This window comes from Solea senegalensis, linkage group LG3 (genome assembly GCF_019176455.1).
Source record: "Solea senegalensis isolate Sse05_10M linkage group LG3, IFAPA_SoseM_1, whole genome shotgun sequence".
Classification (NCBI taxonomy): domain Eukaryota; kingdom Metazoa; phylum Chordata; class Actinopteri; order Pleuronectiformes; family Soleidae; genus Solea; species Solea senegalensis.
In genome coordinates this window covers 24,106,126-24,119,091 of record NC_058023.1, presented here as the reverse complement: position 1 = coordinate 24,119,091, position 12,966 = coordinate 24,106,126, and the positions used below count along the sequence as shown (strand labels likewise).

General features: G+C 40.9%; 1 protein-coding gene across 1 annotated transcript; it reads right to left on the bottom strand.

Annotated features, from left to right (window-relative positions):
- Window positions 1-2,256: 2,256 nt before the first annotated feature.
- e2f7 (E2F transcription factor 7) lies at window positions 2,257-12,757 on the bottom strand. Its single transcript, XM_044020222.1, has 13 exons — window positions 12,545-12,757; window positions 11,874-11,987; window positions 10,718-11,026; window positions 10,209-10,368; window positions 9,874-10,113; window positions 9,045-9,200; window positions 8,778-8,921; window positions 8,498-8,674; window positions 7,824-7,908; window positions 6,134-6,470; window positions 5,744-5,891; window positions 4,649-5,034; window positions 2,257-3,934 (listed from the first exon to the last, which is right to left on the bottom strand). Exons 2-13 carry the CDS (start codon window positions 11,976-11,978, stop codon window positions 3,773-3,775), a joined length of 2,409 nt encoding a protein of 802 aa, XP_043876157.1. The 5' UTR covers window positions 11,979-11,987; window positions 12,545-12,757; the 3' UTR covers window positions 2,257-3,772.
- Between the last annotated feature and the right edge of the window lie 209 nt (window positions 12,758-12,966).

Here is a 12,966-nt window from a genome sequence, read left to right as displayed (position 1 = left end):
AAAGATCCAGTGTGTAAGCTTCAGGTGAACTGTTGTCCATATGGCAGAACATATATATATAATGTAAAATGATTATCACTATTTACACTGATTTTATATTTTACATACAGTATTGTGCAAAACTCTCAGCTTTGTTGTTTTACGTTTATCCTAAATTTGTGTCACCATTTGGATCTGAATGAGTCAGTGAAAAGTTGAAAGTTGGTCTAATTTATTCACAAACTTTTCAGTGAAATGCCCGAGCACGTCTTGAATAAAGAACTTTTTACATCAGATATTTGTTGACAATAAAACAATAAGACAAACACAGGTTTTTACCAGTAGCATTAACTGTGGTTCCGCTCCAGCTTTAGAGGGCCAGGGTTGTGCTATTGTTAAAGTGTATGGTCACACTAAATACAGCTGTTTCTTTTTGAAAGATTTGCCAATTTGCTATTTTAAAACCTGCAGACATTCCCATATTTTCTTTATACAAGACTGGTTACATGTATATAATAAATTGTATATATCAGTTGTATAAATCAGTTCAATATTTTCAAAGTGACTCATGCTCTATCTCATTGTGCAAATTTGTAAATATTCTGCCCCCTGTTGGACCCACAATGTAATCACTGCTGTCTGGGTTATGTTTGCAATGCAAGCAGGAGAATATTTTTTGCAACAAATACGAGAGCCAGAAATTCAGCACTGAGATACACAGACCACCAAGTACTGATACTAACCTCATATTTTTAAACCTTGTGGTTCGCTGTAATACCTTATCAATATCTGCTGCTACAGGAGCAAAGCAGAGCACTTCTATACAATGATGAATCCTTAACATTAAATCAATTAATAAAATCAATAAAAAAAAACAAGAGGATAATGGCAACACAAAATTACATGATTTCTATAATGTAGAGAGTTATCATGACTTGCATGTAAATCTCCATCTGCAAAGTAAAAGTATGTAGATAGTAATAGCAAGATGCACTTAAAGTATCCGGAAGAAGAAGTGACCTATATTCATATCCAGCATTGGCTATACAAATGCCTTGAGTATGAAAACTACTTGCCGTGCACATGCACCAGATCCCACCTGGACACCATGAGTGACTCTTTCTTCCTTTTCTCTTCATATTTATCACTCTGCACAGTGGTCACTGGAGTGTTTTTTTGTCACAGCAGCAGATACTTGGCTTAACTATCCGTCTATAAAATGTTAATTGTCCCATTTGCTGAGGATTAGTGTTACAAATGCCTTGCAGAGGCCAAACACATCTATTGGCAGCTCCCTTGGCTCACTTTTAGTGCAGATATAAAGGGACTTGATTAAAAATGTTTATGTCCTCTGACAGATGGTGCGCGTGTGTGTGTTTAAAGCGACTCAATTAGCCCGATCTGACCCACAGATCACACTTGATGAATGTTATTCCCCAATGGAATTGCACTCACTTTAAATAACTTTAACTTTATGGCACATTTGTTTTTGAACCACCCTCTGCCATTTGAGCAGTGAAACATTATCTGCAATAATGCTTATTATGCTTAATGTAATGCTTCATCCTGATCATCATCAGTTCCAGCTCGTACACTGAGCCTTTGCAGCAACAGCAACTGGGTTACAGATGAACTGTATCATCCAAACATATTATGGTGACTGCTGGGCCCCACTGAGTGATTGGTGTCGAGTGTAAATCGAACATATGGCTCACCATCAGTCTGACTGCATGCTATTGTAATAGAAACAAATCGTGAAATCAAACCCGTTATGATGACCCTTGACAATAAGGATTTATGAATTATTCACATACTAAATTAGATTGTTCACTTATAGACCACAGAGGAATAATATGATCACCTGCAACCAGGCGCAGATTGGACCATGCACACCAGATGCCAATGTCCACTCATATGTGCCATCATTTCATTCATGTGTTCATCTTTTAGCACTTTAGCACATGAAAGTTTTTCATTCTGACATTTTCAGCATGCTACCAGGAGACTTAACATGACAATCACAGGAGAGGAGCTCTTGATATGCCGTTAATATGCTGCAATGGCTTTTATGAGTGCAGTGGACACCACAGCCTCTTTTTACCAGTTAAAAATAGCAGTAAGTCATTAGTAAGATTAAACAGTATTAAGTTATACAATGATCCTGTCAAATAGTGAAACAGTATGAAAATAACAAAACAGCAAATCGTGTTTCATGACTTTGAAACTGATCAAATGTGCAATACTTTCTCAAAATAAAGAGCAGACGTCACAGAACGCTTCAGCACCATGTTTATTTATTTATTTATTTATTTCGAGTGTGTTTCAGGTCTTGCAGGAGAAAACAGAGTTGGTCCATATAGCTACAGAAAAGAGGTGGAGTTTGGTACCAGCACCAGGTTTTACACAGTTCAAGAGACACAACTATTAAAACTAGCAGTGCAATTTATCATTATTTTCAGTACAATAAACATTACATGTCACTATGAATACATTGCAAAAAAAAAAAGAAAGATGTAAATTTGTACATTAATGACAACACATCCCACTAGTCACGGTGGATTATCTGTGTATCCTTTGGTGTGGCGTCACTAAGCACCATTACTTTACAGACTGAGTGGAAGTGAGTCAGTGGGTGTGTTACCAGAGGGTTGTCAATACAAATCCCTGCATAACCTCTCAGCAAGATGCCTTTAAGCAAGGCACTTCAACCCCAACTACACCAGCCAACTGTGGTCATACTGGAAATTTCCCAAATGTGTTGGACAGCATGGATGTGATGTTGCTTTGGGGGAAAAAAATCCCAACAGATGCTATGAGCTCACTTTACTTTAGTAGGATAAATTATAGATTTAAAAATATCTTTACAGTACTTTGATATCTACTTCTAGTAAAGTCACAAGTATTCAAGTACCTGAGAGCATCGTCCCATTGTCACATTGTCTGTCAGCTGCCAGCAAGAGAGCTCAAGGATTTGGCATTAAAACCATTAAGCACAATGGTTGTAAATTCTCAGCACTGGCGTTTTTCTCTTCCCGACATGTAAATCAATGCATCTGCCAGTGCCACTGTGCATCAACAAGACTAGGAACTCTGTTGCTGGCTGTAAACATTTAAGGCTTTAGTGATTTTTTCCTCACAGTAACATCTGGACTGTGTCAACAGAGGATTGACAAGCAGCTAATACATTTTCCTATTATACCGTGATAAATGTGGCAAAACCAGATGGGCCTGGCAATCACTTTCAAATCAGATGTACATTCAAATATTTAGTGCTGATAAAAGGGGGGTGGGTGTAAATGTTCAGTTACAGTCCCTGTATTCATCATATATTAGCTAAAATATAAATAAAAATTGGACTATAATACACAAGTGATGGGGATTAGGTAGCTTGATCACATCCAAGAGGGCAAATTAAATGTGGAATAATAAAAAAAAATACAGCAGTGGCTGACTCCCACCACAGGAGGGCACTGTTATATTGGCAATACTGCTTCACTTACACTGAAATCAAGTGCCCAGCAACAGAACTTCCAGCACACGTATTAAACAGTTAACGTAACAACCAGTGGTAAGAGTTTCTTTTCTAAATGAGACACTCGACAGTTGGTTAGAATTTACAGTCAACAACAAAATGTGGGACATTTAGGTCTCGTCAAACTGTCTTATTCTAAAATATACTTCAGAATAAATCCCTTAATTCATTTACAAAAAAAGCACCAATGGATTAAACTGTTCTTTTATGCCTTTGGGACAAACACCTGGGTGTCAGCACTGATTCCACCTCGTCACGTATTTAGCTGGTCGGTGGTGGGTGGCCAACATCCAGTCTTCTCTGAGCAGTGCCTCTTTTTCGTCCAGATGTTGGCACACCACTGACTGCACTTCCCAGAGTTCCCGGGGTCTGGAAGAAAGATTTGGACGCAGATGCTGTGGTATCCTTTGGCGTTTGTGGAGTCTGTGGAGGAGGAAAATGACGTGAGTTTGGAGAATCATGTCCTGACATTGTTCGTCACAGTAATGAAATGCTGGCTGGTCCCTCTGGAGTTGTATTGAATTTCATGAAGGTATGACATGCAATATGAGGATAAGTTGGACACTCTAAATTGACCATGAGTATGAAAGTGGGTGGTTGTTTGTCTCTATGTGGCCCTGTGATGTGAGTATAGAGTTGCACAAATCTCTGAAAACCAGATGATGATTACCAGATTAAATCTCTAAAGTGGCACCTGTTTTGGTACTGACATAGAAGTTTTGGTCATCATGAATGAAGTTGTGTCTGAGAAAGACTTATTATTAGAATAATTATTAACTATTTTTAAAGCAGCCCAAAGATTGTAAGGAGAGGAGAGCAGGTAAGTGTTTGTGGTGCCTCCAAGAGCGCCCAGATGACACCGTTTAAAAAAAGCTCTTGAGCAAACGTTATGTATTTATATTATGGGTATATTTTTTTGTCAAATAGACTATTTTGAGGGGAAAATCTCAAGTAACACAAAAAAATAATAAAGCAAAAACTGGTGTGTTCAATTGGACGAAAACAACCAAACTACACAATTTTACCATTTTTTGTTATAACCTATTAAATAAAATTGGCATCATTCATACCATTCAGGTATCGGTATCAAGTTTCAATACCATATTGAAAGTCAGTTTTTAATCAACAGATGCTTACCAGTTGTTCTGGTGTGCTGGTGCGAACAGTCTGCCTTGGTACTTGGGGTGAATGTGGAGTGGCAGCAGTCAACCCGTACTGTCTGCTCTGTTCTGGGGTGGAAGGTGATGGAACCGGCGACCAGCTGACGTCCGGCGCTGCTGCTGTCGTCAGACTATAGGCTGTAAAGTGGGCGGGTGACATCACAGTGGGCAGACTGAAGCTGAGTTTAGTGTGGGCGTCTGAGCCTTGCTGTTGTAGACCATTAGTGACCAGGGGGTACTGAGAAAGGGCAGAAGAGGGCACCAGGACGTACGGCAGCGCCAGAGTGGGAACGCCACTGGAAGGAAGTGCTAGACTGGCTGGTGGTTGACCAGCAGAGAGGAAGAAGTTGAGGCTGTTCAGACCTGAAGAAAACGGGAAGAAAATTGTGATTAACCTGACTGGTGGTCAAAGTCACCTGACCTACTCTAAGACAGTGACATGGAAATCAAGTGCACCCTCGGCACACAGGTGTCTTAATTAACTGTTCTGTGTTTGGCTCCTGTGAAGCGAGTCTTTTGTTTAAATCTGAAAACATCCGAGTCAGCGTTTACTTCCAGCCTAACTCGTGGATACAAGATGTCACTGCCGATGTTGAGACATTAATTAGATTGATGAGTATCGATCATGTCACGGTGGATTTTTGCCAAGCACCCAGAGAAGATCCCAGGTGAAGCCACGTCTTTCATTAATTCTTATTTGGTGAGTCTGCATAATGTCTATTTAGAATGTTGCCGTGTTCTTGTCTTCCTAAAGCAAAGCATAGTGTTTGTAAACCATAGAACACATCAGATTTTGAACATATCAATGATTACATCAGTGATTACACTCTTTTCTATTTTACATGAAAAAAAGAAAACTGAAAAATCACACTGTTTAGGTTACTCTTAGGGCTTTGAGGAAAAAACATGTTTATCATTATTTTTTTTAATGCAACTCAGACTTTTTCAGTTTTAGTTAAATTACTAAAATAAAACTCTAACAGTATCGACTCCCTTGATGTTGGATGCCAATTACTGATTTGGGACGTTCTGTATAATTTGACATGTAGTGTTTTTAGGAAGCTGTACATACCTGCATTGTTAGGTACATAGAGGTAGTGTGACGGCTGGGTGGGCTCGCTACTCTTATTGCCACCAAGATCTGTGGGGTGATTGATAGAAATCCTGGTGGCATCAGTCTGTGAACTTTCCTCTGCTTCCCTAGGAGGTCCAACTCTCGCCTAGAAGGTGAAAAACAAAGACTGGGAATAAATTAAACAGCCAAACAAACAAAAAGTCACAAATGAAAAATGGACTCAGTCCCAAAATGGTCAATATTCAGATAGTCGGCATTGCGTGTTAGAGGTGGGCCTATTAATCAGTTGGGCTCATTAATAAATGTATACTTTAGCAGATGTGACACAAAAGTAATCTGAATTTTTGAAGAAATTAAGAAACTGTTAAATATGTCAACAGAACTCACCCTGTCAGATTCCTCTAAACCTGGCATTCCCTTCTTTTTCACCACCTCCTCCTCCCTCTCTTCCCTTTTCCTCTTTCTTCCCTCCTCCGACTCCAACCTAGGTGACCTCTGACCTTCAGGCAGTTGGTCAGACTGGCCTAGCGACCCGTAAAGCATGACCACAGAGGGCTGAGACAGGCTGGGCAGGTACGCCAGGCAGTGCGGCGAGGAGGCAGAGGTGAGGAGGTACTCTGGGTGGAGGGAAGGTGCCAGTGGGGTGGTGTGGGTGGAGGACGGAGGTAGCTGGCCATTGCTGCTGCTGTGGGTGTGTGTCTGTTGTGCTGTACTGGGTTGATTACTGAAAAAAACAAAACAACAAGGAATTAGCCATATCTTTAATTGTTTATGGTCTAAAACATTGGACTTGGACTACAAATTACAAGCTTCATGATCCCAGTAAAGGATGTTATATCATTATAGCCATATTTGGCAACCCTGTTCCTCAAGCTCTAACTTATTACTTCTCAGTTGACATTTTGACCAAATAGGGTCTGCGCTAGAAAGAAAGAATAGAGTTCAGATTATGTGTCAACAATTTATCTGAATTTGAGGATGAGGAAAAACAGCCACAACCCCATGGATTAAAAATATAAACGGTTTGACTGGCTGTATTGATTGTAATGATTGATTTTTTTTTTTTAAAGTCATATTTGCATCAGTATAGAAAAGTGAGGATGCGGTGCATTGTGGAAAGTAATGATTTAATATTTGTGTTTTGTGATATTCATGTCCAATTAGTTTCAGTTTGTGTTTACCATTTAAAATGAATAGATGTTTTGCTTTACTGCTGTGCTCATCTTTCAATCTTGCTGGCTCTGTTGTTTGTCTGTGATGTTTTTAACAATACACATGAGAACAATTCTGATAGACTATATCAGCATTTCGTGGCAGTGTAAAGGAAATGTAGCAGCTCGGACTATAGCTATGACTCTGTTCCCAGGCCAGAGTTAGAGCAAGGACATTATAGACTTTTTCATCACGAGTAACCAGTTGCACTAAAAGCCCGCTCTGATCTCTTGTGCTGATGTGCAGATTTCAAACTGTCCTCCTCCTGTGGGTTACCGCTGCCCCCGGTGGATTTTTATCCAGCTTCATGTGTAAAAGAATATCCCCTTTCAACACACACTTGCGTGTCCTGTTATTACCTCCCCTAAAAAAACACTTAACTGAACACAGCCTTGAGGCGACTGTGGTTTGGATCCAAAAAGACCAACCATAGAAATAACATGTGTCCGAGGTGGCCAACGTATACAGACAACTTCACAGCAGTCAGTTCCTGTCACAGGGAGCCAAAGGCTAAGGCCATGAGCCAATGCAAACAAGTGTATAATACTAAAAGAGTTCTGAGATTTAAGACACCCCCAACAGATTCATCACCTCACGTGAAAATGAAAAGTGAGTTTATCCATGTGTGTGTAATTGTGTTGCCTCGCGCTGAACGTAAGATGAAACCATTTCCACAAATAGCTATTGTACCATTTCCCCTTGTTCCACACAGCTAGTGAATTCCCCTTAATAATAATGATAGTCTTTCTTGACATATTTTAGTAATACTGTGTGTAGTACATTTTCTGGCAGTACATTTGAGATCCAAGAGAAGGTCATGGTTTTGTGTGTGTGTGTGTGTGTGTGTGTGTTTGTGTGAACTCACTCAGAGCTGTTTCCGAACTGCAGTCGACACACCGCGTTGTTGCTTGTAGTCTTCCGGGAATAATCGACCGGCTGATTTGGAAAACCTGTGGTGTGAAGAAAAGATTGTGACTTATTTTACAGGACTATACAAGTGCTCAACTGTAACACCCCCATTCCCACTGGTCAGGAAACCCATTTCATCCTGGACCAGTGGGTATTTTACTGGGATTCACTCCCGGGTCAAATGATTAGACAATACATGCAAGTTTTTATAGACTTCGGCTATTGGCAACAGTGTGAACGCAAGACCCAGTTGAACACACGATGCAAATGTTTGTACAATTTCTAGCACAACTCTAAGACATTACATTAATCTTTCAGCTGTTAGCATAGCCATTAGCCATGAATGTTTTTCGTGAACCTTTTACAACACTCCAATGTTTTTTTCATCTTATTTGTGACTTAAAATCATTCACTCACTGTAGAGTTTGAACAAGATACAAAACATTGACATTGTGAATGAGCTCCATTGTGTGTTTCCGGTATGTTCATGACAATGGGAATGGTGTCAAACGCCTTTTTAGTGAGTACACCCTGGTTCAAAAATCCTGGCTATACCCACTAATTTAAGTATGAATGCAGTTTAAGAAACTTCTGTTTTAAGTGACCACAGACGTGATAACTCTCTCTTACCAGTTCGCTCTGGCCTTGGGCTGCTGGGGGCAGAGTAGACCTGCCGTTGGACAGCCACAGACGTTGGCGTGATATTGAAGGAGGCGTGCCGTGCCATCTTGGCTTTTCTGAGGTTCTGGCCTGTCATTGGCTGCTCAGCATTAGGAGGAGCAACAGCTGCTACATTCAAAGTATTTCCTATAAATTGAAGTCACACATGGGAAAAAATTACAAATGCAGTCGTGTACCAGAAACAGAAATTGTCAAAGAATATAATATATCATAAAGGTTTATTTCTTACTGGCATTTCCAGAGTTGTTGAATTCTACAGGGCCGAGCCACTTGAAGGCTGGCTTCCTGCCTCTTTCCTCACGGACGTGCACCTTCTTTATAAGGCCCAGGCTGGTCAGGACGTTGGCAATGTCGTAAAGTCGCCGCACCTTAGCTAAAGATACAGGGATGTTTAATATAAATACAATACAACAGAGGAGACAGGATTTTTATTACAGATATTAGATAACTCTCATTACCAAGACAAAACTGAGCTCATTTGTGATTGCATTCTTACTTTTGTACTTGCTGTGACTTGATGAGTCCTGACTCTCCTCAATGAGTATCTTTGCTGCAGCGTCCAGAGTAACAGTCAAAGATTTGGACACCAGGAACAGCATGACAAACTTCTGACTCATGATGCGCAGAGATTTGTCTTTCCTGTTGCCGCCAGCTGCAAATAACATGGGTACAAACAGTGCCAGAGTAAATTAGTTTCCTGCCAAAGACATCTGTGCATGAGGTCACAATGGTCAAAAATAACTTGTAATAAATCACATTCAACTCATACCTGTTAAGAAAATATCAAGATATGTATAGATGCATCAACCTTAATGTGTAATATTAGTTGATATTCCTTTTTCAAGAATATAAAAACAAATTTCAATATTATTATTATTACATAAAGTGTTTGTTTGTGTGATTAAGTCCGAAACTAGGAGTTTTATTGATTGTAGTTTGTTTTTTTACATACAAAGATTGGATTAAAGATGTTTAAAAGGTGCTTCTTGTGAAAGGCTGACAGCTATGAGCCTATGTTGCGTGCCATTAACCATCAGAATCAAGATTCATCCTCACAACAATAACACATGAATGAGTGTGTGAGAAAGTCTTGCATTTATGAATGCAGGCTTATGACTGAATGATCATTTAGCTGCAGGGTTAACTTGCTGAAATGAAACCTACACTTATTGCCTTGTTGCAATATTGCCTTATTGCAACATATCATGCACCTTTATCTTTTTCATAAATGCCACTAAAGCAGTCGATGGTGAATAATGGGAAGGACGTTGAGTTGTGTGTTGTTTAAATTCGTAACTCTTGAATGTTATATATTTATTTATTACCGTTGCCAGCATCCCCCTCCCCTACATCATCCTCGCGCCCAGGCCCGGCTCCCCGTGCCTTGGCAGTCAGCTCCATCTGGAGGTGGTAGCCCTGCTGCCGGCCTCTACGCTGCAGATCCTCCAGCGTGGCATCCAGCTGCTGACGTCCATACCAGGTGTAGCTGTTTTTGGCTATACGACCGACAATTGTCAGAGACTCGAGTACATTGACAATGTCGTAGATCCGCCTCCGTTCCACTCCTGATAATGAGGGCAGGGACAGAAAATTACACTTCACATATTCTTGTCCAACAGCGTAGATATAAATTGTGTCTGATAATAGTCAATCTTCTTACCAAGGCTGGTTGCCACCTCGTCCAGTGAGATCCAGATGGGGCTGTGCGGTTCGGGGTACTCCGGGTAGAGGGCCAGGAACTTTTTGCACAGTAGACCCAGACTCTTTTGCTTCCTGCTTGGCTTTTTCTCTGCCTCATCCTCTTCATCCACGGCTTCAAACTGGACAGATCGTTATAAACACATTGATAAAGGATTCCTCTTTCCATTTCATCTCCCTCTCCACATCACATTATTCAAACAATTGAGACGCATTTCAGGTCAGACCCGTACATTCTTTCTCTGCAATATCTTCAAGGACACAGTTTTCAAATAATAATTCAGTCCTGAAAATGATATTCAGCCTAAAAGAAAATACATGTATACCACAAAGGCTCAGGGTGATTCAGGCTCCACTGACTGCTTATATAATAATAATAACAACTCAGTCATAACTGAGGACATTGAATTGTGAATAATTTTTGAATGTGGGTTCTAATGATAGATTTCTCTTGCTGTTGATTTTACATACATGAGAAGAGTCGTCCACCTCTGTATCCTCCATCACTGTATCTGGACTCGCTGGCTTGTCCTTCTCGTTCTCTATGGGTCTGAACAGCACCTTTTTCATCTCCCGGTCTCTAATGTCTGGACTCGCTGCACTGATCAGCATCTTCAGATTGGCTGTGGGTGTCCACGGCTCGGCCAGGACTGTGTGTTTGATAGGCGTGATGTGGGCCAGGTCGGTGTTGGCACCTTTTCTATTCATCAGCAAAGAAGGGGCAGTGGACTCTGCAGATTTCAGAGGCGTGGATCTTCTCCGCTCTGCACAGATGTTTTCCTGTGTGGTTGAATGACAAAGATGCTAAGTGTAAAATTTGAGGGCTTAAAACCAGTTTCTGGACTTGACAAAGCATTGATATGGTAGGACAATATGGTCAATAGGCTGATCACGATAAAAACATTTGCATCAGTTGATATCAGATCACTAAATATCAGAACTGTTAATTGCCTCTGCTGAGGAGATTATGTTTTGCATGAATTTGTGTCTGAGTAGCATAACTCAAACAAATAAGGAATAGATTTTAATTAAAGTGCACTGACACTGTGGGGAATCTGCCTTGGGGGTTTGTGCTCTTGAATGCGTTCTCTACTTTAAGATCAGTGATGTGCTGTATCTCAAGTAATGTTTGTGCACTGCATAAATAGATTTAGTTATTTCACAAACAACATTTACAATGACAACACACACATTTACATTTCGGCACATGTTTGAAAGAGATTTTTATAGTGATATAAACCTATTAAGTTATTAAATTAGTAAATTATTGTCCAGCCCTACATGTTGACATACCTGCTGCAGTATGACCACAGATCTCCATCACAATGTTTACCAAGACACATAAGGCTGCTGAATTAATTAGAGATCAGTTCAAAGTCTAATCCGCTCTTTTTTATTACAAATCCACAAACTTTTTGTATCACTTTATCATGGAAATGCTGCAGTTGAAAGCCAACACCCCATTCCTCCTCCCCTCTCTTCCAGCCCTTCTAACTTTTTTCTTTCATGAGATGCCATCACACTTCTACACTGAACTTGCCCCTCACTCCATTCCTTCTGCAGATCTCCTTCACATGCATTCAGTTACAGTTGCAAAGCTCAGACCAGGCAGCATACACCACCGTACCTTTTGTTCGGTGTGCCCACCATCCTCCTCTTCCTCTTCTGCCCCCACCGTAAAACTTTTCCTTGGATTTGTAAGGTCTTTCAAGGCGAGACATTCAACCTCCATGGGTGAAAACTGCAAGAGTGAAAAGGTAAATAAAAGACAAACTGAAAGTTAGAAGATGATGGCAACACTTTTTTTAGAGAGAGACGCTTCAGTGTAGTGGAGGAAGTTTCATCTTGTGGCGAAAACTCCGACCAGAGGCCAGACTCGATTTGGCGCAAAGAAAGTCAGCTAACTAGCTCTTAGCAAGCTAATAACTGCAACTTGGCGAACAACCAGTTTCCATGTTAACAGTTTAGTTTAATGTTAACACCATTAACCCACCCATGAATAAAGTATTACAGAGTTACACTAATACAGAAATCGATGACACAGTATGCGTTGTAATAATAAGTAGCGTCAGCGTTGCTACAGCACTACACTTACAGAGACTGTTCCCACCGAACACGTTGGCTGTGGCTCAGTCATGACAAACCACATACATACATTACAGTAGATGACTCGTTTATAGCTAATGCTCGTTTTTAATTAGCTACTTAGCTAACATGGCCAGCTCAGCTGACCAGACACATCACAGCTAAGTGTTAAAGCTAGCAGGAAACCACTGGAGGGAAAACATCAGTCCTCACCGTCCTCTGCTGCTGGATGAATGAAATATTACAGCGTGGCTCTGTCCAGTGGAACACACTCGTCAACAGCTAGTCCAGACCAACATAGCAAATAATTTTCCTTTTCCGAATCAAGCGGGCAGCCCTTCGCGCCTCCAGTCATTCAGCACTAATGTCCGGTGAGAGATGGACCCTGTTCTGTCCCGAGGAAAGCTCAGTATCCCCCGCTCAAGCTTGTTTTCTGGCGCTCTCTGGCATCTGGCTGACTCCAGCCAATCAGCGCCAAGCAATCGGCGCCGTCATACTGCTCTAGCCAATCAGTGTAGCTGGACTCGGGTACGCGCCTCAACTTCTCGCGATGGGTGTGAATAACGGTCACGCCTCCTGAGTCATGTTGGCGGGGCAACCGGCGCGCTCGTTCAACACTCAGAAAATGTAATACA

Coding starts and splice junctions, on each gene's coding strand:
- e2f7 (XM_044020222.1), bottom strand. CDS start 11,978: ATGGAGGTTGAATGTCTCGCCTTGAAAGACCTTACAAATCCAAGGAAA. Junction 10,369..10,717: donor AGGTGGACGACTCTTCTCAT/GTATGTAAAATC, acceptor CGATCTGTCCAG/TTTGAAGCCGTGGATGAAGA. Junction 5,035..5,743: donor CTATGTACCTAACAATGCAG/GTATGTACAGCT, acceptor CGTTTTCTTCAG/GTCTGAACAGCCTCAACTTC.